Source organism: Struthio camelus, chromosome 3, assembly GCF_040807025.1.
Source record: "Struthio camelus isolate bStrCam1 chromosome 3, bStrCam1.hap1, whole genome shotgun sequence".
NCBI classification, from domain to species: Eukaryota; Metazoa; Chordata; class Aves; order Struthioniformes; family Struthionidae; genus Struthio; species Struthio camelus.
Window position 1 is genome coordinate 9,788,086 of NC_090944.1, and position 25,401 is coordinate 9,813,486.

Below are 25,401 nucleotides of genomic sequence, written 5' to 3' on the forward strand. Positions count from 1 at the left end.
GAAAGTGCGATTACAGGTTACGCAGGGCTCTAGTTTAATTCTTGCTTCGTTGCTCAGTTGTAGCAGCGTCGCGGGACAGAAGATGAGCCACGGTCCAGGACTCGGTTGCATTCCTCATCCTGCGTTTTCAACCCGCCTGCAGGTAGAGAGGACAGATGGCACCGTGAGCATTCAGCTCCTGCTGCAGGCGGAGAGTGTAACAAGCTCTTCTGGGCCACTGCAGGTTGTCTTTTGTTGACTCTTGTTTTGGAAGCCCTAGCAGCAGTCGTTGCCCTGTGTATAGCTGTATTGTGCGAAGCCGTCTACTGCTAGCATGGTATGTAGGGTTCTGAGTTATCCCACTTTTTTCTTGAGAAATCTCACAGTAGCCTGCACCTGGATAGTTTGCTGGACAGTATGCTTGCTGTCCTACCACAAAACAGGACAGGATGTACAGGGGTGACCTAAAACAATGTCATGATCCTTCTGTGATATGTTGCTAGGTGCTGAAAAAATAGCTGTCGTAGGGCGTTATGTGCCTTTCCGTTGTACGTTTATGTGAGAAACGTTATCTGCTGATTAATCTTGAACACAGCGGAGCCAGTGCTCCATTTTCGCCCTTCAGCTTCCTAACCCTTTTTTTCCGTAGCGTGTCCTCTTGCTGTAACTACTCATTAGATGAGTTTACGAAGCTTCTTGGCATATAAAGATGCACATATAGACTCTTAGTTAAATTTAGGAAAATTAGCAGGTACCTAACTCCAACTGATTTGCAAAAGAAGTAGGAGCTCACTTCTTTAAATCCTCCAGTTACCTTCCAGCTTTCTTGTACTGAAATACTTGTGTAAATCTCATCCCTTGTCACTGTGGATCCGAACAGACCTGCCGGTCACGGGTACTTCCGTTCTTCCAGCACTGTTGCCACTGGTGCTACTACCCTCATGGTAGCGATGGTAGGAACTTCTTTTCTACGACCGAAATTTTTAGATGATACCTTATTGCTGCTGTCACTGGCCTCAATTCAGCTTCCCGTACTTCTCTCCCCACCCCTTCTCCTTAAGTAAAGTCTTCCATGTTATGGCAAGATGGCATATATAGCTTAAGTAACACACCTTTCTAATTAAGGGTTGACTTCAGCCTTCTGAGATATACTTTACGTCATTTGAGATTTAAAAATACCTTTTACTTATAGCGGTTTCCATCAAATCGCTCAAGGAGGGCAAAGAGATAATGAAAGTAAATTATTAATTAATCTCTCTCACCCAATATGTTCCATTAAGAATATTAAGAAACTATCCCATTCCTCAAAGGTCATCTGGCTTTTGTGATGCTTATTTTTTAAGTCTGCCTGCTGATACAGTTGCTGCTATCTCTCTTTGACAGGACTGTAGTGACAGTATGGAAAATGTCCTTCAAGGGCTAACCAGAGCCAGGGTTTTAGAATATCGACTCGCTGATCAGTTTTTCCTATACCAGAGTGCAAGGCATTGCATTTGTGCATTATGATGAGTAAGCAGATCGTTTCGAGCCCAAAATGACATAGTCTTTCTCTTGGCAAGTCCGAGCTGCCTTCCAATCAAAAGGTTTGATGTATTTTTGGAGTGGGAAGTAGCACCTCGCCTTTTTGCAGTGGGTAGGGTGGTCTCAGTTTAGGTGGAACCACAGTGGATTCAGAATGGCAAAGTGAAGAATTGACCTGTTGCTGAGAAGAACTTGCTCCGTTGCACAAAATATGTAACTGTTAATTGAGAAGGGTGAACATTTAGTCTTTGATACTTTATTGATGAGATACTTGAAGCAGCTTATTAAATGCTCCAAAATCTCCAGTGTATATGTATTTTTTTACCAACACATCCTTATGGCGCACCGTCTAGCATTATAAAGTAAGTTTAGGTGTTGTTACTGGACTTTGGGACATGATCCTGTTCTACTTGTCGCAGAGGTCACTGTCTATCAGGTTAGCTGAACATTTACGTCTTTGTACCCAGCTGCTTGTTGGGTGGTAACAGTTCAATTCTGCAACTTGTCCTTCCTTTGGAGCTCTTTTTAGTCACAGAAGCTGTATGCTCCTGTTTCTTCAGGGCCTTGGACGCAAGAAAAACTATCCAAGAGTAGGGAGGAGATCCAACCATCTATTGAGCTTTCAGAGTTTATATTAGTTGAGAATCTGCGCCTAGATTTCAACAAAGCTCAATTAATTAGTGTTGGGATTTGAAGCAGAGCAGGAACAAAACAGTCCTTGTGTTGCCTTGTTGATAATTCAGTGAAGTAAGCTTGAAAATGAGGCAGCTGATTAGGAAATGTAAAGGAATCAATGCTGTGTCTGCAGACATTCAGAAGATATCTTCAAATGCATTGAAAAGAAAAAAAGAAAGGGTTCTATTAATGTTTATAAATCCATTGGAGACAAATGGTAAAATTTGTGAGGACTTGTGTGGAAAAGGCAGACATTTTCAATTAGGCAGGGTGAAGGTTTGGGGTTTTTTCTTGGTGGTGGTGGTTTTTTTGCATTTGGAAGGGCTGGATGGTTCGTTCATCCCGTAGGATGAAGAAGACAGAATAGGAAGTTTGCGTCTTGGGGGCCCGTATGATATGCAGGGTCTCCTTGAAGGTGATAGACTGGTCCCTTCTGGCCTTAATTCTTAAACTCTGATTCCAAAGAGGTAGACTTGTCTTTTAATCTTGCAGTTATAACCTGTTCAGAGAATCTGATAAGTTGTAGTAATTTAAGTACTTAGAGGGGTTCTCTGCAGTAAGAACTTCTTGAAAGCATGACTTTCCATCAGAGAACATATTGTGCCTTATGTCTCTAAGCAACGTGAAGTTCCACTTATGTATGATAAATATCTTTTTACACTTTATACTTCCGCCGTAATGGGAATCAAACAAATGTAGTTTTGATAAAAGGTGGTCTGTACATGCTGCCATATTTCTTCGATTTGCTTCAATATCTTATGGATTCAGCCTACCTATTCTGCTGACATAAAGATACATACTTAAATACCAGTCAGTGCTGAGCAGCTTAGGTTATAGGACAGCGTTATTCCATTCCACTGTTATTTTTGCTTCGTATCTAAAAACAAAAAACCCCCAAAGCCCAGGTCTAAATTTCAAATCCTAAATTCTTTGCTGCTCTTCACTGTTTTAGACATTGGGGTACATGAATTCCAGGTGTTAAGGGCACTTCACATTGTTTTTTACTATTACCAGAGCACGTTTAACATGAAAATCGTGTAACATGGAAAAAAATCTGATCAGCTATGAGCATTTCCTGCAGCTGCAGTGTTTCAAGCAACTGTTTTTTTTGCAAATAGTTTTATCAGTAGCCAGAGTGCTTCAAAAAATGTCCCAGCCACCAGAACTCCTCTTGGTAAACTGGTGTCTCCTCTTGAAATTATTTGTTACCCTGAGCCTGTATTTCCTTGAAGTCCAGACACGTGTCTTGAGCTGTACCTCCTTCAGCTGCTCTGAGCCATTCATTTTCCTCTGAAGTTGCTCCTTGTTGGTACAGAGTTTGTCACGTAAGGTTTTTTCCCAAGCTGTAATTCTGTTTTCTCTGAAGAGGTTGTTTCTTTTGTCAAAGCTCATTCGCACCTTGGTAATCCTACTTTGCCAGGTTTACCAGGGCTTTTCTTCTACTGAAGTGCTCTGACCTAAACCCAGTGTTCTTAAGGTCTAAATAAGCGATATACGTTCTTTCCATCCTACAATAAGAAAGGGGATCCATACAGCCCAGTGCCATACTGAATTTTAGATTTGGCTCAGAATATTATGATATTATATTATGAATTATATAGCCTTTGAGCTTTCTGCTAGCCAAATGACCTAGGTTTTTTTTCTGCAAGGTTAGTTCATAGTGTTTCCTCCTTCCCCTTGCCTCCCCCCACTTTCATGGTCTCGAAGCTTAGATTAGCAAATCAGGGAAATAGTAATTTTTAAGTGTAATCTTGTTTTTATTAATACCTGGACTGTCTCTTTATTAACTGGTTACTGGGAAGACTAGTGCTGGGCCTTGCCCTTCGGTAGATATTCAGCGATAGTCTAGCAAACTGTTGTGCAAAAATACAGGTATGTCACAGATAGGGCAGTCCTTGCAAACAGCCTAATTTGACGTTTCTTGCACACAATTATAGTGCTCAGGTTTATCTGTGGTGATTACTGGTCTGTAAATGGTTGTGTTTGCTGCCTGTGCCGCTGGTGTTGGGATTAACTCATTGCTTTCCGTGCCCTTTCTCCCTTCTTGCAGCCTTCAGTGACTTTTACCATTTTAATTTTGGCCCTCCCTGCTTCCTCTGGTTCTTGCTCTTCTCTTTTCCCGGTGCAGGCACTTCTTTACCTTTACAACCTCCCGCAGCGTATTTATGGTTAGACCTTTTTTAAATTCCTTTCTTACTACTTTAGTCCAAATCAACGCATGCTCATCTTTCCTTTGGCCTAGTAGATGGTGCTGTATCCATTGCCTACTTGAAGTCAGGATATATATTGTCCGCAATGAAATAAGTATAAATATGAAATATTTTATAGAGTTCACTCTGACCATTAAAAAAAAAAAAAAAATCCGCTCAGAAATCCAGTCAATTTACAGCAGGTTTTTGCTTGCAAACTGCTGTGTGAAATCATGTAGTTCCAAGGTCTCGGTTAACAGAGAGGGACAAGGCGGTAGCTTTTTTTTTTCCTTAAATTTTATTTTTTCTTGCTTGCACTTAATGTTGGAAGCTGTCTTAAGTGATGCAATGGGTTTTCTTGGTCAGCATTATTGTTGCTTGCCCTTTTAACGTGAGGGTTTGGGCCAGGATGCAGAGACTTGCGTAGCTTTACCTAAGGAGGCCGTGCGGGTTGTCACTCCGTTCGCCCAGGGCTTGGGAGCACGTTTTGCAGCCGGAGGAGCGCTAGGTTTTTTTAATTGTTTTTAGATGTGAAGGTGATTGGGAAAAACTGGTACCGAAACCATGTTTCCAAATAGACGCGATAAGGAAACCAGAGTTTGGATGTTGAGCTTCCCACCTTTCGATATTATCCATTGAATTTTCTCTTTCTCTTGGCTTCGGAATAAATTTCAATGTCATCTCATGGCTTGTGCCGACTCGAAGATTAGGATTTGTTTGTAGATTCCCGGGGTCCGAGCCCGGGTCGGTCATTGGAGAGGAACAGCTTTGCCATTTCAGCACCCGTTGGAAAACAAACGCAAAAGCCCAAAGCCCTTTCGCCTTGCTTTTGGAGCCGGCCACCGCAGTGGAAACGTCTTTCTGAATCTCATCAGCAGCGAAGGCTCCTCCGTTAGCTGCCGGGAGCTCTTACGGAGGGATGAAGGGCAGCACTTCCTCGCACCGGCTGCTGCCTGGCCCGGGCAGGGCCCGGTGTCTCTTTGCGAGTCAGGCGTCGGGTATCGAATAACGCGATAAAGCGATATCATAGTGCCGCAGAACCAACAGGAGACAGGCTTTCGCCTGAAAGATAACACAGAAATACGGAGTTTAACCTAGATGTAGTTCAGTAGCAGTTCTGTCAACGGGTGACAAATACAAGTCAGCGGTGTCCCTGGGGAGCGCCGTTTCCTCGACTCCTTGACTTGACTTCAAGGATCTGTCTCCTCGGCTCTCTCCCGCTTGGTCTTTACGCTCTTCCCAAGGCTCGCGAAAGCCCAGGGAGTGTGAAATACGTGCAGTACTTTTTTTTTAATTTTTTCCTCTTTTTTTCTTTTCTTTTCTTAGTGTCAATTTTAAAAAGTGCCTAAGTGAGTAACAGGACTCCAGGGTGAGCTGGAGGAGTAGGGTTTTAGACCTCATTTCCCTCTTAAGGAAAGAGCCCTCCCTGCAGTCCTTCCGCACGGGTGGCTCCAGACGACCGGCGGCATCTGGAGCCCTGCAGAGTCCGGCCGGCAAGAAATCTCCGCTCCTCCCTCGCGCCCCCCCCTCCCCCCTTTTCCAGCCCCAAATTTTATCGGTGGGGAACTTTTTAACTTTCTCAGCCAAACCTTTAACCATCTGTGATTCGGGGCGGACGGGACAGAGCACGAAACGTGGCGAGAATTTGGTAGGAAACTGCCTTGTCGGGTTGCAGATACCAGTAGTTCGGTGCGTTCCTCCCGCAGCTCGGGGGAAGGCTGCATCTGCGACTCCAGATGGACGTGGCCGACGTGCAGATTTAATCGCCCCTTTTTGGAAGCGCAGAGGCCGTTTCTTCCTCTATTCTTAATTATTTCTAGGCTTAGAATAGTGGCACCTGCTCAAGATTTTGTCAAAGTAATGTAACTAGGGGCAGGTGGTTTTAATTTTGTAAACATACGTTGAGAATTTTATGTGGGTAAAAAAAAAAAAAAAAATAGATATCAATGCTAGTTTAAGAAAAAAATTGCATTAAAGGAGAATTTCTTCTGACCGTAGTAAAAGGAAATAAAATAACAGAACACTATTAAGATGTATTATTGCCACTTAAGGGTTCAGAAAATGAAAGCAATCCATATGTAGATGCTTTATTTTTCATTAGTAACAAAACGTTGTTTTCACTCTGACAACTTAATAACATGTGAGTTGGGAAAGCCTAGGAAATTACTGTTGGCGAGCAAAGCTGTAAGGACATCTCTTTCGCAGAGAACAGAAAATTAGCTTGCAGGAGGTTGACGGGCGTTGGCGAGAGTAACGTGTCCGCGGAGCCGGCAACACGCACGGACCGTTGGACGTCGCGCGGTCGCCCTGCTCTAGGGATGCGTTTTTTCATGTTTCTTTTCTTCTTCTTAAGCAACGTGATTGTCAATAGCGGAGGGTGTAGTTGAGAAGAGATTAAGGCAGTAGTGAGCGTTGCCAGCCTAGAAGGGAAGCGACAACGGAACAGTAGCGGGGGCACAAAAATTAAAAAGCCAAAACCCCAAACGCGAATCCGCCCTAGGGAAGCGCGGGGGGAGCCGCGCTTCTCCCTTCAGTGGTTTTGCGCATCTTCATTTTGCTCCAACGTAGCCTTGGCTCGGGGGCGGGAGGGCGTCGCGGCAGCCCCAGTGGTCCCTTCCCGCCTCTGCCGCCTCCGGTCTTTGCTGGGCGGCGTCGAATCGCCAGCTGGGTTCTTCCGGGCCCGCGCGTGCCCCCGTCGGCATCTTCCGCCCGCGCGTTGGCTTCTCGCGCCGTGCGTCCCCCCCCCGCCGAAACCGCGCCTGTGTCTCATCTGCTGTAGGTGTCCTGCCTACCTCAAGAGGTAAACGTGGCATCCCAGAGTCCTACCTACCTTCACAAATTTACTATTACTCTTCTTTTTTACATTAGCACTAGCGCGCGCACACACACACACACACACACACACTGGAATGTATATTCTCCCTTCCCCCTCCCCACCCCCCCCAAAAATACCCTCTTGACCTGGTCCTTGCTGTAGCCACCACCAACTCCTCTTGCAAATTGGATGCTGCTTTAAATGTGAAAACAAATGTTCAAGAAGCTATAAAACCTGAATGAAAGCTAAAGCTGAATTTATAAAAGCCTTGTTGCATATGAGCCAAAAGTGCAAAAAGCTCTATATAATGAACTAACCTGCCACTCATATAAATATAAATATATATAAATATATTAAAATCAGACTGTTCTACAAAATTGTGTATTTGTATTTTTGTGTACGTACAATTTTCTGCTAAGCAGAAGGAGGATGTAGTATAGGATGATGTGAGAAGAGATTTTGTTTAATCATATTTCTTTGTTACTTATTTTTGTTAACATCCAGATGCCTGTCTTTGTCTTATGTGTATGACACTGTTTGAAAGGTGCAGTATCTCTCTCCCGCCTGCGTATCTCAGCCTCTGCCGCCTCGCAAGAGTTGGGTGATGCTCCACCTCATCGTCTCGCCCTGCGCTGTGCCCAGGTCGGTGTGTTCACGAGGGCTGCCTGCTCTCCGCTTTACGGCTCTATGTATGTTGCCCGTTGGCCGCTAATGGGCTCGTTATGTCGTTCCTCCTAATAGTTATGTATGTCAGCTATTCCGGCGTTGCTTGGTAGCTTTTCACGCAGGGTCTTCTCCAAGCATGCCCTAGGCCATCTGTGGTCTACAGTCCCTTTGCTACTGGTTCTCAGCCTGAAATATCGGGGGAAAGAGCGTAGTAGGGCAGCTCGAGAGGGCGGACGCACAGAGCCTTGTGTTAGAAAGTTACTTCTTTCTAACTGACTGCTTCTACGTCTCCGCTGGCCCTGGGACGGCTTGGTCCGCTGCCGGGAGCACAGCCACGGCAGCCTTGTTAAAAGAGGTCCAGCATCCTCTCGCGCCGGGCTGCGCTTGCAGTAAAGACACCGATTTTTAAGAACGTGTTAAAAACCTTCACCGAATCATTGCCTTTATCTGCAAGATGCCGCGCGGCTCTGCCCCGTGCGGTAGTGTTTCCTCTCTTTTGCGCGCTCGGGATTTGCCGTTTGTGCGTTACGAGGGGGGGGGAGAGCCGTCCCGGGGCAAAGGCGAGCTACGTCCCACCACGTGCCGTGGCGAAATGAGTGCCCAGCCGTGGGCATCGGGGCTGCAGGTCCCCCCCCCCCCGGAGCCTTGCTGCAGAGCCTCGAGGCGAGCCAGGCCCTGCGCTTCGGTTTTCCCATCTACAAAACGAAGGTAATTAATAATATAAGTAACATCTTCCTTAGGCAGCAGGTACTATGAAACTATGAAGCAGCAACTGCTTCCCTTGTGCCCTTTGCTCACTTTTTGCTTTTTTTTTTTTTTCCCCTTTTTTAATTCCTAACGTTCAGTTTGAACCGATTTTTGGCCCAGGGAGAGCGATACTGCATCTTTCCACGTAGGGCTCATATTTATAACAATGTGTAATGACTGTAGCAAAAGTCCTTGTTTCTATATGTGAATGGACAGAGAAACAAGTGCTCTATTGTATTGATTAAAATAGTTCAAATGAGTCCTGTATCATTGTATCTCCTATTCTGGATTAGTGCCTTTTGGACAGTAGACTGTTCTGTAATTAAAATGTAGTATAACTGCTTTTTTGTACAGTTTTGTTTTAATAAAACTTTTTTTTAATTTGTGTTTATTTTAGTATTGTACCTATTAGAAAATAAAAATGTATAACTCAACCAAGGTGGATTTCTTCTAGCGTCCTTTTTGTGAAACGCTGTTGAGAAGCCGTCTGGACGCGAGAGGCCTCGGCCGCAAACGAGACGCAACATGTAGCTTTAGAACATTTTTTTATATATATATATTTATATTTTAATCACCTTTTTAGACAAAAAAGAAAAAGGGGGGGGAGGGATGAACAGCCGTTCACGTGCGAGATGCTACAGCTGGACAAAAGCAGGGTATGGCCGAAGGGTGACATCGTTGCCTGGGGCCTGAGGCACGGGGGCGACTGGAAGCCTTTTGGGGGATTTTCCATTAAAAGGAGGCCTTCCTCTTCGCGCTGCTGTCCCCGGCCCGGCTGCCCGCTTTGCTCAGGCCGGCGCGTAGTTCGTGCCCTGGGAAACGTGGCTGTAGTACCAGGTCGGTAAGGCTGCAAAGCCAAGGGCAAAGCCTTGGCTGCCGCTTCGCTGTGCCGCGGCCCTGCCGGAAACCCTTCCTGGCGGCCGCAGAAGGGGCTTTTCGTAGCGCGGAAAGCCAGCGAGGGCTTCGGCGAAACGGTTGCCGAGGGCTCGGGTACGGGTTAAAAACCAAGCGTTGCAGGGTGTCGGCGTGGTTTTGCTCGGGGTGAAAGTGCCGAGCGGGGCTGCGAGCTGCAGCTCATCGTGTCGGGGGGGGGGGGGGGGGCACTGCAAAAAAACCCCCAGCCCTCAGGGGTGAAAGCCGCTGGTGCGGGGAGCGAAACGGGCCCCGTGCCAGCATCGGGGTCCCTCTCCATCCCGGTGTGTGGGAGACCCTGCGGTGATGGGGCGCTCAAAGAAACGCACGGCCACTGACAGCCATGTTAACTCGCAAGAGGGTTAGGGGAAGGTTTTTGTGGTTTTTCTTTTTTTTTTTTTTAAGTTTTTAACAATTTTTTTTTTGGCTTTTTTGGGTCAGCACCTTTTAAAGCTCGCTTTGGCCGAGGGCGGCTGCGGCGCAGGGAAGGCGCTACAGCCACCGGAGGGTGGTGGGCACCCCGCGCTCTGGCCCCAGCTGCAGACGTCACCGCTGGTCCAGCCATGGCTGTCTCCCCCCCCCCCCCCCCCCCATTTCTTGGGGCTTTTGCCCCTAAATACGCAGCTGGCTCAGTTTGCAGCCGCAGGGAAGGGGGGGGGTTCAGGCCTGGCCTGGTGGGAAGGGTGAAACGAGCCCCCGGCCCGCCAGCAGCTGTAGCCTGGGTCGGCCTAACCGAAACCTTCAAGAAAAAGCCCTAAACGGTCCGAAAACGGCCCATTCTCGGCTGGCTCTGACCCGTGGGGCTGTCGGGGGGCGGCCGGCGCGCCGGGGCTGCGCGAACAAGCAGACGCTTGGCGGCGGCTCTGCGGCTGAGGTTTATTCAGGTACTGCAGGCTGCGGCGCAGGCATCATACAGTTTTACAGCAATTTAGTATCGTACAGAAATAATTAAAAACTTTACAGCATCATTACAAAGTCTCTTTGGCTTTCGGCTCGTTTGAAGCCCACCGCTCGCCGCCGCAGCGCCAAGAGCTGCTCCTTATACTAACAAACAGACCCGCTACGTTTACAAAAATCATCAGCCGCGCGACGAGCTAGGCCAGGCTCCCCCACGACCCGGCAGGCGTTAGCGGCGGTGAAAAAGCTACGAGAAACCGCACGGTGGCCCAGCTGGCCAAAGCCCAGCTCAGGGCTGTTTTGCATCTTGCAGCGTGAAGAGTTTTGGCCTTTACTTACCCGGCTCTTCCTTTACCGAAAGCTCCCTGTGCGGGCTCGAGGCCAGGAGGGGATTCGGCCCCTCGCTGCAGCCGTTCCTGACGCCGGGATAAGGCACTGCTAAGACACAACCGCTTGGGCAAAGAAGGGACAGTCGCGGCGTACGGACAGCATGAGCATCGGTGGGGGGGAAAAAAAAAAGAGGCTCTTGCCCAGCTCTGCTACGGTCTAACCGGGCCTTTACGGAAACCCAGCTCGCTTCACGCAGGCCTCCGCGCGGGAGACGCGGTGGGGCGCGCGGTCACGGCCGAGCCCCGAGGTGCCACCCCGGGCACGTTCGCTCTCAACCACCGACAAAGCTCCCTTCTGGAGGGCGCCGGCGATGATACTACCGCTGCCGTTCGCTTTCCTCTACCAAAAACTACGCGAGCCGCCGTTAGGCTGCAAAGAGTCAAGGCCCTCCAACTGCAAAGATGCCGCTTCTTTGGCGAGACCGCCGAGGACCCCACCACCGCGCTGCCCACCTACGTCCAACAGCCAGAGGCCTCGGCTTGCTTTTAAAACCGCCACCAAAACCACCGCGCCGCGAAGCGGTCCTTTGTCCCATTTGCAACAAATATTACGCCGCACTTCAACTCCCAAGGGATGGAGCCGGCGAGGGGGTTGCCGCCAACGCAAGGAGCTGCTCTCCCCCAATCCCAGAATCGGCAGCCCGCCGTTCGCAGCTGCGGGGAGAAAGCTCAGCAAACCGAGACACTCGCTACAAATTACAGTTCCTGCAGTATTAAAGAAGAGTCGTCTTCCCTGTATAAAGTGCATGAAAAAAAATCTTGGAAAAGATGCATAGCGATTAACGGGCTGGCCTCGGCGGCCGGGCTGGCCCGGTGAAGGAGCGCACCTACGCCTTCGCGCCGAGGGCTGCTGTAGGGGTTTTTTTTCCTAATGCTAGTTACAAAGAAAAATATATTGCCTTTTTTGAAGGTGATATTTTTCTGGTTAGCTGCTTAACGTCGCAGTTGGCTTTAAGTAAAGGGACGTGAGCTCACGGTGACAGACGGCGGACACCGCGCGTGCCCAGGAGAGGTGGCGTGAGCACGAGGGAGGCGGAGGGGCGAAGGACAGATTTGGGGTTTCTTTATTTTGGAGCTTGCGCCACGTTGAAGCGACTTGGCCAAGGGAAAAAAAACAACAAAACCTACCTAGGATGGTTTCCGTTTTTGGGGCAGGCGTCAGGACGGAGACCGAGGAGGGGTTTAGCTTCCACAGTCCAACAAGGCAGTGAAAACCAAAGAAGGATGAGTAAAACCCTACCGCCAAAGTCGACGAGGCGCGCCGTTCACCGAGCGAGCTCGCCACGCTCATCACCCGCTGCTGTTTGAAAGCACGCTTGCAACAGCCGTCTTTAAGACAGTCGTTTCCAGCACAATTTATCCCAGAGGCAGCAGTGATTATAAGGGGGGTCCAGGCTGCACTTTATACCCCTCCGAATCTGCACGGCACGGTGCTGCAGCACAGCTGAGGCCGGGTAGCAGAGGAAACCTGTTGCCTATGGGGTGGCTGCGGTCTCCAGCCACGCGCCCCAGACGTGCAAACGCTGAAACGCGTCCCGACGCAGGCAAAACTCGTAGTGCACCCATAGCCAGAGGAATTTATAGTGGGTAGAATAAAGAGTGAACTATGAACCCGACTGCCTTTGGCTCGACCTTCTCACTTTTGCGACTTAGATACCTTTAAAATCAGTCCTGCAGGCTTGAACCTGCCGGGCAACGGTGCAAGGGAAGAGGATTCCCAAGGACTTGGAGCGGATCCCCCCGCAAAGGGGCCGTCTAGGAAACATCGAGAAGTTTAAATCCAAGAAATGAAATGCTGAGACTACAAAACAAAACAAAACAAAACAAAAAACCCAAAAAAAACCCGCTAAGTCGGCGGGGGGGGGGGGGGGGGGGGAAGTTTCACGTTAGCTAACTTTTTGTAGCGCATCGGAACAAAGTGCAATTACAGTGTTAAAAATTAATTTTAGGAAACAAGGCAGTACAAGAGGCATCAGATTAAGGAACGGGCAGTCTCACGTTAGCTAGACTTGTAGCTAGACTGCTACGCAAAACTTGGCTTGCTGCATGAATCATGCCTATAAAAGCAGCGTCTCACAATTAAAAAGCCCCAGGATTTCAGCCTGTTACTGAATTCCTCCCACCCTCGGTGCGAAAGGACAGGAGTCTCGTGCAAAGGAAATGGAGGGGGGAAAAAAAAACTGTACACTAAAAATGTATTTAAAAAGCTGGTCTGTACATTTTATGTTAAGATTTCTTGAAGAAAATTTAGGAAACACTGAAACTGGTTACACAGTGCCAAAAGGATATACAACCCCGCTGGCAGGACTACGCACGCTGCATTGTAACCCGTTCCCCTTATTTCAGCTACAGATTAGTTTCTATTTTAATTTTATTCCTTCTGCATAAATGATATTAATTACAGTAAATCAGCATAATTACCTCCTTCACTGAGCATCCCTGTCTCCTTTGATGACAGCGTATCCTTCCCTAGGACCTCTGAACCAGATGGCTAAGGCACTTAGATACCCACGTGCAGCACGGACAGAGACTAGATATGAAAAGTTTAATCGTTGATTTAGCATCCTAAATATTCCCCGCGTAGAGAAAATACCCATTGCTCAAGCTGTCCAATCCCCCTGTAATTACTAAACATGATATAAACAGCTCAGATTATAAAAGTGTGGCCTGCCTTGATTTGTTAGAAAAGAGTGTGAGTGTGTGTGTATATATATATGTGTATATATATATATATATAATGTGCACATGTATATATTCACATGTACAGTTTTATATCATTTGTGCCACAGGAAGTTTAAAAACTAGCCAGGGTTACCAGAACTAAAACCAAGTTTTATAAAAAGCCAGCCCAAACCTGCCGCTTCAGGCGCGAGACCAGCTCTGGGGAAGACCGGTTGGTGCAGCGGGGCCGGTTTCGCTGGCTCCGGAGGCACCTGCTCTTTGGAGCGGCGCTCTGCCCGGTGCTAGGTAGCGCTCCTCTGTGCGACGACAGGCGGCGGATGATTGTAAAGCGCAAATATTTCGTATTTTAACGATAATAAATAAAAAAAAAAATAAATAGCACGGAGGAACGCCGTTACAAGAACGGCGACCCCCAAGCGGTAAAAATCCCGAGTGTTTTCCAAAGGCCGGGCAGGCTGCTCGCCGGCTCCAGCGGCTGCTGCTGCTGCGAGGAGGAGCCCCGTCGGAGCAGCGAAGAGCCACGCGCTCGCGTCCGATGGCTCCGCACAAAGCATCCTCTGGGCCCAACGGACAGGACGAGAACAAGGCTCTGTAGTGCTTTCGGGCAAGAAACAGAGGGGATCCTACCAGGGCAAAAGCGCGCGCGCTACTGAGGTCGCACAAAGCAAGTCTGCTCAAGTCTTCTCTTTCCTAAAGAGGCGCCTGCTCTCATCCGCGAGAAATCGGCTGCGAAGATCGTGCCGCTGTCTACCGAAGGAGAGAGGGACAGCAGAACAGTAATCAAAATAGGCGCTGGTCCCGGGGTCACGTAATAAAAGGGTGGCTCCTTTTTTTTTTTTTTTTTTTTTTAAAAAAAAGAAGGCATTTGGGGTTTTTTGTTTTTTTGGGAAAATAAGGTTTTTTGTTCCCCTCGCTGCCTCATTGGAATCATTCCAACCTTGCCCTTTCCCCAGCTATTACTCGATAGGGATCCAACCTTTACAAATTTAGCAAAGAACTGTTGCTTTTGGGACTTTTTGCCGGTCAGGCCGAGGGCAGCACTGGCGCGTGGGCAGAATTTAGTAGCTACGGGAAAGTCGTGCAGGAATCTGAACTCTTCACGTGCCTCTTCCTTCTCAGAAAGGGGGAAGACAACACAGTTTACGCCCGCCCGCCGCCACGAGCTTTCCTTGTTTGACGTCGGTCATGCGCCCAAGTGTCACAATTTGTAACAGGAAACTAAAGACGGAGATCCAGCACCATGACAAGGCAAAGAATTAACATGTCAATCACCCAAAGCACAGAAACCCCCCCCCTTCATTAGTGTTTGCCACAAACTAGAAGTTTACACGGTTGGTTTAGCTTCGCACAGCTAAAGACTCGGCTCCCCCGGCTGCGTTGCACAGTACTGCCCTCCAGGCTGCGGCGGCCCGTCTCAGTTCGCCCAGGATTTCCTGTTCTCCGCGTTCTTCTGGCCCTTCTCCGGTCGGAGCGCGGATCCTCCTTCCGACTTGGCCAGGGCTGTCAGCGACGCCAGGTTGGAGGCCGAACCTGAGAAGTTGCCGCTCCTCCTGTTCTCAGGAGCGGCTCCCCCTTGCAACCTCAATCCAGCGCTCCGTCGCCTCGCCGCTCCTGTGGCTTTTCTAACTCTGCCTGGTTTCACGAGCAGCCCGTAGCCGGGGTTGCACTTGAAATACTGCTTGCCTCCAATGGAACCATCGTTCTTACCTTTGACAAGAAGAGAGAGAAAGATGATACACAAAATGGCTTTCATTCTGTGCACATAGCTTGCTACTATCCTTCGCTGCAGCAAATCCACTCGGGGTCCTGCTGTTTCATCGGCAGAAGGACCAGGTTAAGTAATTCAATTGGGTTGCCGTAGACTGAAGGCTGAGTTACCGTTACTTCAACAAATTTTGAAGGAAAGAATAATCATGAAGACAGAGAAGAGCAGTATAAAATGCAACATGGTTATACTAACTAAGGATTTTGTCAGACTAACTTCCCTGGAGATATTCAAAAGCCGTCTGGACACATTTCTGGGCGCTGCGCTCTAGGTGACCCTGCTTGAGCAGCGGGGTTGGACTAGACGATCTCCAGAGGTCCCTGCCAGCCTCAACCATTCCGGGTGTGTGTAACCGGATAGTTTTTGTTTTAAGGCAAGAAATGTGGCAAGTCTCATGGGCTAGCCCTCGATGCAGAGCCACGCAGGCCGCTACAGAAGTAGAGAGGTGGCGGAGGAACTGAGAGACAACGGTGGGTTGTGCTGAAAGGGGCACTACCAGGTCGCAGGAAAGACGAATTTGGTCTAATATAAAAGCTACTGTGATGATCAGAGACATAGAAACTACCATACTAGAGGGCACGGAAGCTTTATTCTAGCAAAACAAAAAGCTGAGAGGGAAAATGACTGTTCCCTATAAACGCCCTGTGAAGGTAAACAACCAAGAACAGAGAGAGCACTTCCTGAACTAGAGGGTAAAGTTGGCGGGAGAGCAAACACTGCCTATCGATACACTGCCTGAGATAAGCAGAAATCTTCTAACAGCCAGAGGAGTAAAGAATTGGGAGTAGCTTTCCAACAGGAGTACAGAAGACAAGTAACATCAGGCAGTTTTATACCTGAGCTTAATACGATTATAGGGTTAGAGGAAGCAGTTGCCTACGACAGCAGAAGGCTGGACTTGATTCCTGTAGCTCCTAGCTCCAGGCTTGTGCTCCAGCCCAGCCAGCGCGCTTCACTGCTGAACACCGGCAAGGCCATTTTCTGGAGACAGTTTCTTCCTTCACAGCATTTGAAACTCCCAAGAACACTGCTCTGGGTGCCTGGACAGTGACTGCTCCCTTTTATAAAGCAAATGCCAAAAGATGTAACAACTCGTCAAGTGACATGGTCATCCCTTTTGTTTGATGCACGTTCCCTTCTCTCTACTACCATTCCCATGTTGGGTGAGACTCGTATCTCTGTTTGTAGCTTACTGTGACAAAGATGCAAGCTTTTGACTCTATTTCCTAAATGAAGTTCCAGATGTTTTAGAAGCCAGTTATGCTCCAGCAAACCAGACGCTTAAGCCTTGTGGAAACAGAAGGGGAAAGAATATCCAGTAACAGCAGCAGTTGAGTCCTCAGTACATCAAAAAACCCCTTAGCCATTGGGCTCTTCCCATGGACAGCTAAGCTGATGCTCACTGGGTACATGCAAACAGCTTAGCAGACTTAACACTGTGGACCAGACTAGCCAGCCAGGGAGGGAAGGTAACCTTCCAGTATTGAAATGAGTCTGTAAATATATATTTTTAAAATATGGCATAAATTCAGGAATCAGAATTGGGACAACAACTTTCAGAGGGATTAGAGCCCCAGTTCGCTTTGGGGGGTGGCAAACTGCGGACAGGTTTCTGTAGCATCAGTTGAAAGCACACCAGCTAGTTGAGCTTTTACAAGCATACCACGTGCAGGAAAAATAACTGCTCGTTTCAATCGGAGCTCTGGATCCTTGACACTATTTATCTTGGTGCAACGGTTCCCACCCCAGGGAAGCGCGCAAAGATGGACGTGGGTAACTCCCTAAGACATGCTGATTCACCACACAGAGGCTACATTGCAGATTAGGAATTTTACACAGCTTGGTTAAAGGAATTAAAAAAAAAAAAAAAAAAAAGAGGAGCTTTGTGTGCCCTTTGCGAAGCAAACCCTATAGTTTGGCAGCTACTGTTGATCTATGGTATCTACCTGAAACTACCTACCACCAGCATGTCCTGCCTTCCCCCAATCCTGCCTTCTCTTGGGTAAAGGAGAGAACGTGGGGCTTTACCGCGTACCACAAAAGCTGACATGCACCTGCAGAAGAAAGGGGGGCTTAAAGCCTGGGCCTCCAGCAGAAAACAAATGCCAGCCATCACCTCTCTCTCTCATCTCCCTTGCTTTAAAGGGCTTGTGCTGAAGCCACTGTTTTTCTGCATCTCACTACAGCACAACACGTGAATAGACCCTCCCCAGGAACAGCAAACTAGTTTCAAAAAAAGTAGATATTAGAGCCTAAATTCTGGGAAGCCTACAGTTGTACAAGTTAGAGTCAGACAGGAATGACAAATTAGAAACTGAAAGAGACCTTACATCATCTGTATTTCCTGGCAGTCACCATGTGATTATTTTGTACTGATTTCCATATAAAGGTATATGCATATATGTACACATACACACAGTCTTTTGAACTTCCACAGCTCATGAGAGACTAAGTAGTCTGTTAAGATATTTTGCATGTTATTATTTGCCTAAATGTTCCTTTGCTCACTTCAATCCCACAACTGCTCTTGTACTTTGCACACCCTTATCCTCGGAAGGAAAGTCTGAAAGAGAGCTCCTCGGGCACAAGGCTTGTCTCCGGCAACTATAAACTGTTATATTATAAAAGCAATTGAGTTTTCTAGGTCTGTTCTAAGAAGCCAGTGAAATAACTGAAGAGAGTCAATCCAGTCTGAGGTCAGTGAGACTAGATTGACAAAGGCAGCCTGGAAAAAGATTACAGTAGAAAAAGATCTTTTACATTTCTCTTCTCAAACTGTACTAGATAATCCTCAAAAAGCAGCACCGAAATGAAACCCACAAACTCTGAAATGCTGTCTACTTTATACCCATACTAAAGCATATTTTACCTGAAGGTAAATCCAGTTCGACACCAACCCACGTCCCCTCTTGAAAGTCTGTGGGACCAATATATCTAACGGTGCCTGTCTTATTTGTGCCAACTGTGACATATTCTCCCTCTTTCAGCCACTCAGGAATTTCATTGGCATCTTCAGAGTCAGAAGTCACTTCTAGTTTTTCATCTGCCGTCTCTGCTCCATTATGGCTCAGTCCTCGTGCAGAGGGTGCGCTGTTTTCTCCTTCCTGCTGCTCTTCTGTGCTTAGTGGACACGTAGAGTCTGTCCCCAGCATGCTTGTGAAGGACTTGAGCTCAGACGTCTTGACTTTCTGGATTTTGAAGGGGGAGGCTGCAATGTTGGGTTGGGACAATTGGTCAGGATGAAGTTGCGGTTTGGGAAACTCCAGTTCTGAGGCCAAGGCTGTTTCCTTTTTCCTAGTAGCTTGTCCTACTGACTCCACTGACTGCTTAGATAGCAACTCCTTCTTTGGAGTGGAGGTAGAAAGAAAGGTTTTTGCATCAGTGGCCACAGAGGCATCATTTACCTGTTCACTCTGAGTCACAGGAGAAACAAAATGTTTTGATTTCAAAGCATCGTTTCCATTCACTCCCATGCTGTCTTTACATCTCACATGGACGCTTTGAAGGCTGGAGGCAGGTAAGCTCTCTCTCTTAGCAGGGAGACAGCCCTCTGCAGAGCCATCGGAGGGCCCGGGCATGTCAGAAGGGACCTGAGCCGCAGTGGGAGCTGCGAAGTCACTCACTGCAGGCATTTGAGCCCCTGGTTGAACAGCAGCATCACTTCCTGCTACAAGTGTTTCAGAGAGAGTGGCTGTTGAAACGCTATGAGAAAAGTAACCGCTGGAGGCTTCACTCAGAGGACTCGGAGGCCCTTCCTGGGACTCCTGTGCCTGGATGTCTCCTGTTGGCTGCTGCAAAGGCACTTTGGGCGTCTTTTCTGGACTCTTTTCTGCCTCTGATGTCTGCACTGAAATTTCAACTGGCTTTTTCCCCGCTTCCTCTTGGTTACTCTGAAACAGAAGAGGATAGTAACTATGGAGATCAGATATCCAAAATATCTGGGCTAAAACACAACAACAATCCCCCCCCCGCAAAGATATAGGGCCTTTGGGAAGTACCAAGGCAGTAAGCTTATCTAAATCCCCGTGTAGCTGCCATCTCCAAAAGATGCAAGACAATCTGAAGTCAGCTTTTACAAACCTGGTAGGATTGTCAGCTCATTTCTTCTATTAATAAGAAAAGTGTCTAGTAAAAGAAATACGTTCCCCAATATTTACTGAAAAATTATTTATATTACAGGAATGGTCATTTGCTGTTTGAATAGCAGGATTTATATGAAATGTGAAACAGCCATGATCTATAAGTCTCTTACAGTTATTTGGCTTACCTTTCAGGACTGATAAATTATGGCTTTCCAACGAAACTGTCATTTATGTCCCCGTTTCCAAATGCCATTCCCACCTCAATGTCGCAAGCACCACACACTTTCAGAGTATGAAATTAACTGCACCTCACGAGATTAACAGCCCATTTTAGTGATGTATTGCTTGGCTGTAAAGTTTACTAAATCTGATAGATCAATACCTTTTGCCAGCACATGTACTCTAAAAGATTAGGATGTCTCTAAATCTCTTTGCGAGGGCAGGAGGAAAGAGGCTGCTAATAGGAAGGGGCTGGGGGGGAAGGGGGAGAAGAAAAAAAAGGGGGTTGGAGGAAGGCAGACTTGTGCTCTATTCACTCGCAGGTGTGCATTTTTGTTTACTGTTCAAGCTTAGCAGTGTTTTATCCCATCTAGTGGTAAAGTGTCCCAACTGGCAGGACCTTCACCCTGTTCTGAAGCGCCTTTTTCATGGGCATAACTGAATTGGAAGAACATAACTGGCATTTGAAGAAAGAGGAATTGGATTGAATTACAGGGGTTTCTGAATCAAAGGCTAGCTTGCTATTGCTCAATAAAATGTAATAAGGAAAAGTTTCTCAAAATGCTGTGGTTGACTAAAAATATATTTCTAGCTTTTCTATGGAGAGGGTGTTGTACATGTGGACTCTGGAGCTCTTTTCTTTCTTTGGGCTTTCCCTTTTAAGCTTTCAGATAACACACGTTTTGCTAAGACAATAAAAGCACGGTAGGAGAAAGCTGATTTGCTATTCATAAGACTGAAGTTCTGCTGAACTGTGGGAGATCATAGGGTCTATTTTCTCTCCAGCTTAGTGAAAGCCTTTTTTTCATGCCAATATCATGAATTGGCTTGAAATGTAAAGCCGAGAATTAAGCTCAACACTCAGAATAAGAGACACGTTCTGTTTATAGAAAGCGTCAGAGCCTAGCAATTTGCCTTTTAGAGCAGCAAAACAGCTAAATTTCAGCTAGTTAACTGCTAATGCAATCACATGATTAGCCAGGCTTTCGAATATGAAAGTGTGACGAGCAACATATGGGGAGACTTTTGCAGGACCTAAGAAAACATAGCAACACACACTGCATTGAATTGTCCCTGGGGTGAAGCAACAGTAAAAGTGCAACAGGTTTTAAGTAACTATCCCGGCAGTTGCTTTCACCACCTTTTGTTTCCAGTCACGTGAACACGAAAAGTGCATCATCATGTCTGAGGGTATGCTTACCTGTTTTATCTTTGCAGCACTGGCATCGATACTGGCAGACTGAACCATAATTCGTGGGACAGACTACAGGAATGAAAAACACAGCATCATTCACTTAAAGGATTAAATATTGTCAAGTTGGCATAACTGAAGAGAAAAAAACATTAAAATTCATATCTGTAATTCTGGAATAGCAAACAATCCTTTGTCACAAACAGACAGCGTTGCTCTTTTTAATGCATTCTGCACACACCCTTTGAAGGGTCAAATAAATGCCTTAAACAAGGTAACGCAAGCATCCTTGAATTTTAATGCATACAGCAGCTACAAGTGCAAATTTATAGCGTATGAAGTTTTCTTTTGTGCAGTCGTTAAAATAAAGTACTGAGCAACAAGACGACAAAGTGATCTGAGGTCATGCTGGTCTGGCTAGCAAAACCCTCACCTGCAGTGCCTCTTCCAAACCCCTCCTCCCTCTGTAGTAGCTTAAGCCATTTTAGATTTTAGCATTGGTTACTTTAAACCAAACAGGTTTGTTTACTTTAAAGCAAACAGGAAGCAAGAAACCCTGCATCCTCTTTTAAAACAGGGCATCACCACTGCACGTTAGAGTGAGGAATACACATCACTTGCTAATCACCATATACTACTGGTCCTGTCCCAGGAGGACCACTTCTCATTTTCAACAATATCGTCTCCGTTTCAACGGTATCTGCTCCGTTACAGCCTGGCATTTGACAGGAAGGCTTTGACTATGAAAGCTGCTCACTTGCTCTCTATGCAGCTTTTTTAATGTAAAGATCTGAAATAATCACTTGAAACAGTCTCATGAGGCTGTAACAGCAAATTGTGACACCTGACTATAAATCTAAGGTTAAGCTGTGAACTTGGGACATCACGCACTCTTGACATGAGAGGGAAAGGGACCATGGGTTCAGCGAAGAACCTTGGGGAAGGAGCACATGAAGAACAGGAGAGAGGAGACAAACGCAGAAACATCTCTCCTTAGCACAGTTAAGTAACGTACTGCAGGTTTAGGCTCATCCTTTCGAGCAAAGGGCTCTTTGGAGGGTGACAAGTAAAACTTGGGAGCAGTCTGCTTTTCTCCTTTTCTTTTTTCTGCCCTAAGGGAACTGAGAACTCCTTTTGCAGGAAATATGCAGGCAGTGCTAAATTCCAAGACAGCTCTTTCCAGAATTCAGCCATTTGTTTAAAGAACTGAAACCTTCCAACTGAAAAGTCAGGTACTTTTCTCTTGCATCCTTCCTAAGGACAGTAAAGCAGGAGTATGACTAATCCTCTTCCAAAAAAGAAATAAACATGGGGAAAAAGAGCAGCTATTATTTATGCAGAGATTGACAGTTACTATGTAACAACATAGTTGTTCAAAGTAAAAATAAAGAGGTAAAAGACGGACAACAATCCCAACAACTTCACAGTGGATCAAAATCATTCTGTAAAGACATTAAAGCTTCGGCCCAGTGAAAGCAAGCAGGAGAAGAGCGGGTTTGCTCATCTTCAAACCTGCTGATTGAAAGTATACCCACTGACATGGGGTCCAGAGAAAACTGTTCAGGGTGCCTGAGGAATTAGCTTTTTGTGATCCTTACTATGACATGCACTTGGAGCTCTAGGAAGCAGGGGATGACCAGAATTAGAAGAAATCAATGATGCCTAAAAATAAACACAGCTTTCGGACTCAAATAAGGTTCATGATCCAGCGGGTTTGAGTCAGGATTTGTGTTCCCCAGAGTTTCAGCTGTGGTTAGAATAAAGCCGCAGCCTTCTAAGACCGAAGGATTTCAACAAGCACATCAAAAGCATTAGCCTGAAAACAGCTATAATACTGACTTGCGAGTTCAGAGATCGCCTCGAACAGCGAGGTGCAGGAAGTACTCTGACTTGTTTCAGACATGCAAGGATGACTCAACTGCCACAACTGCCAAGTGTTCAACGTAGGTTAGAAAGGAAAGGGATCATCTTTCCTTTGCGTAGATCCTGCAAATGCTAAGTTTAATAGCAGCTTATCACGGCGTCAATTCGAACCGGGTACTTGGCAGAACAGTAAGTCTCTGCTCCTCAACCACATTTGATCCACAGCAACCGGGCTGGTCCATTATGGACGGGAACGCAAAGGCAAAGTGTTAAATGCCTCCATTAGCGGCCGTTCCTCCTCTGCCCAAGAGGGCCTGAGCTTGAGCAGAGAGGCAGGCAACAGTGGGATTTCTGTTCTCAAGTGCTTCATGACTGCATAAAAATATCATATTTTAATGAAAAAAAGAATCTGTAGTCATAAGACTTTAGGGCTAATCCCTAGGCAGGCACCTACGTAGGGCTTTAAACCTTTTGCAGGGGTGCAGCCGAACCCCAGCGAGAAGTCAAGGCTGTTGAATGCAAATAAACCTAGTAACTATCTCTGTGGTGCACTGCAAAAGGCACTGCATTTTGGCGTTTCAGAAAGGCTGTAACGAAGGAAAACTATCGTCCTTGTTGCTTCCACAGTACTGTTTCTGATCTAATATAGGAGGGGAAACAGCCTGTTTCAGCAGACCTGGTATCTGGAACCAAAGCCTGCTCCAGTTCTCACACCGGCACCATAAAGCAATTTGATCTTTTTGCCCTGCTTTCTCCCCGCACGCATGCCATCACCGGGAAGCGCTTTGAGGTTCGGTGTTATTATCTGCACACAGGTACTTAGAATTGGAATAAGAAAAAGTATTTAATGATACTTCTCAGTTCCTTTGATTGCTTTTCCTCCCTTTAAAACAAACACAGGAAAGTGTGCTTTTTTTTCTTTTATCTCGCAAAAACCTTCAGTCTTACAGCATGCAAATCCATGAAACCTAAAAACACAGCTGATATCAAATAGCCAAAGACATAAAACCGTTACACTTCAATCATTCCTCATCAATTGCTAAGACGATGTTCTCCTCCTGAAAGGATGACAAATCTCAAAACTTTTACAGTAACTTAGCCAAGCAACGTTCAGAAAAACACAGAGAAAAAAGCAATTATCAGAAGTGGCACTTGCTCAACTTTGCTGTTGACAAGGAACAGATAGGTAAAAACACCGCCACTGGGGTAGTAAAATGTACTAACACAAGCCTTTATTATGAAGTGCAGTCAAGTTACCCGGTGGAGGGTATTAAAAACAATGCGTTTGACACCTTTTGTCCGTTAAGACGTTTACTGACCGAAAACTATTTCTGAATCTACAGCCAAATTCTGTCACTAAACGTGCGTAGATAGCGGCTGCTAAAGGAGACATACATTTACCCAATGGCAAAACACAACCCTTTTACAGCGTTAATTGTGTGCATAGTTTCTTCAACAAAACTGACAAAACATGGAGCAAGAGAGAACGTGAAAGCAATCCAGCTTAAACCATCTTTGAATCAAACTGTAGGACAAAATTTGTCTTTTTCCTACGAGCTGCTACTCTGCGTAACGAGTTTATAAGGCTTTGTTTCTGGTCGGATGGGAGCTCAGTTTGGCTAGGCTTTGCAGTGACCAAAAGCCACGTAGCTGTTGAGGTAATCTGGAGACCAGCCTGGCGTGTTGGTGGGCTTGAATAAGAAAAGAGAATATGCACCTTCCATTACATATAGAGGCATCATTAACCCCCAATTAAACCTTTTTGACACCATATACTACACGGATGAAACGACAAGCTCTTCAACAGACTCTGAAAAATACGGTACTTCAATGTCATTAAACATTTTTTAAGATGACTCTAACGAGGGTGACTGATGAATCTGGTATGACGCCTTTTGACTCGATGTCCGTGGACGAGATTCTTAAAACGTTAATACCCAATATGCAGCAAAAGCGACGGCAGTTAACAGAAGTGCCTGGGCCAGCGTGTCTAAGTAGTATCGCCCAACCTCCAGAAAAGATCCAGCCAAGGTTATAGCTGATGCAATCCTAAAGGACATTATCAGAAAACTTCCACTGCTGTTGTCTATGCTTTACCATCTGCAGATAGGAATGACTAAGCTCAAGGACTGTCACTCTGACAGTATTATGTTCATACCACCATTTGAAAGCAGCTATGGGGAACTTCTCCAGTAGGGCCTAGCAGTTGCTTCATGAATTGCGGATTTAAGTCAGTTTTGAGCACTTGGGATAAAATACTTTTGTAAGCCACACACAGTAATGCAGTAAGAATTCAGAATCCCCTAAGATTTAGCCAAAAAAAGTGGAATGCATTTCAAAAAAAACTCCCCTTCCAACAAATATTCCTCCTTGCCCTTGATTTTAAAATCATTTTAAAGAAGTCAGTCTTCGAAATATGAAATCTCATTTATTCCATGAGATCTAAAATCCAAATACTCTTTTTTTTTTTTTTTTTGGAAGACACTGTACATTTAAGTATTAATCCAAACTAAAAATATTTTATTTCACCTTTCATATGTGGAACATTTCAGCCAGTAATCACACTTTTGAATTGCACATTTCTAATATTTTATGCAAAATTAAGCACACACTGTTTCCTAGGCAGTTAAATTATTTCATTCCTAGTTTCAGGCAGAAAGATTAAAAGCGTAATTCGTAATCATTTTCTAGTTTAGCTTATAAAGAAGTTTCAGTGGTTGCCTCTCAGGACTTTAAAAGAAAGTTTTCCATACTCATTCTCATTAAAAAGTATTTTAAAGAGGATGATAGGGAAAACTGAACTCAAAA

General features: G+C 46.1%; 1 protein-coding gene across 5 annotated transcripts in view; it reads right to left on the minus strand.

Annotated features, from left to right (window-relative positions):
* Positions 1 to 14,325: 14,325 nt before the first annotated feature.
* The window catches only part of KIF13B (kinesin family member 13B), a 124,182-nt gene continuing 113,106 nt past the window's right edge, over positions 14,326 to 25,401 (minus strand). For all 5 annotated transcript variants that reach the window (XM_068936871.1, XM_068936870.1, XM_068936869.1 and 2 more), the window contains 3 exons: positions 20,740 to 20,802; positions 18,107 to 19,127; positions 14,326 to 15,179 (listed from right to left, as the gene is read on the minus strand). In XM_068936871.1, the coding sequence (XP_068792972.1) occupies positions 14,887 to 15,179; positions 18,107 to 19,127; positions 20,740 to 20,802 (1,377 nt within the window). In that variant the 3' untranslated portion in view covers positions 14,326 to 14,886. The remainder of the gene's footprint in view (positions 15,180 to 18,106; positions 19,128 to 20,739; positions 20,803 to 25,401) is intronic.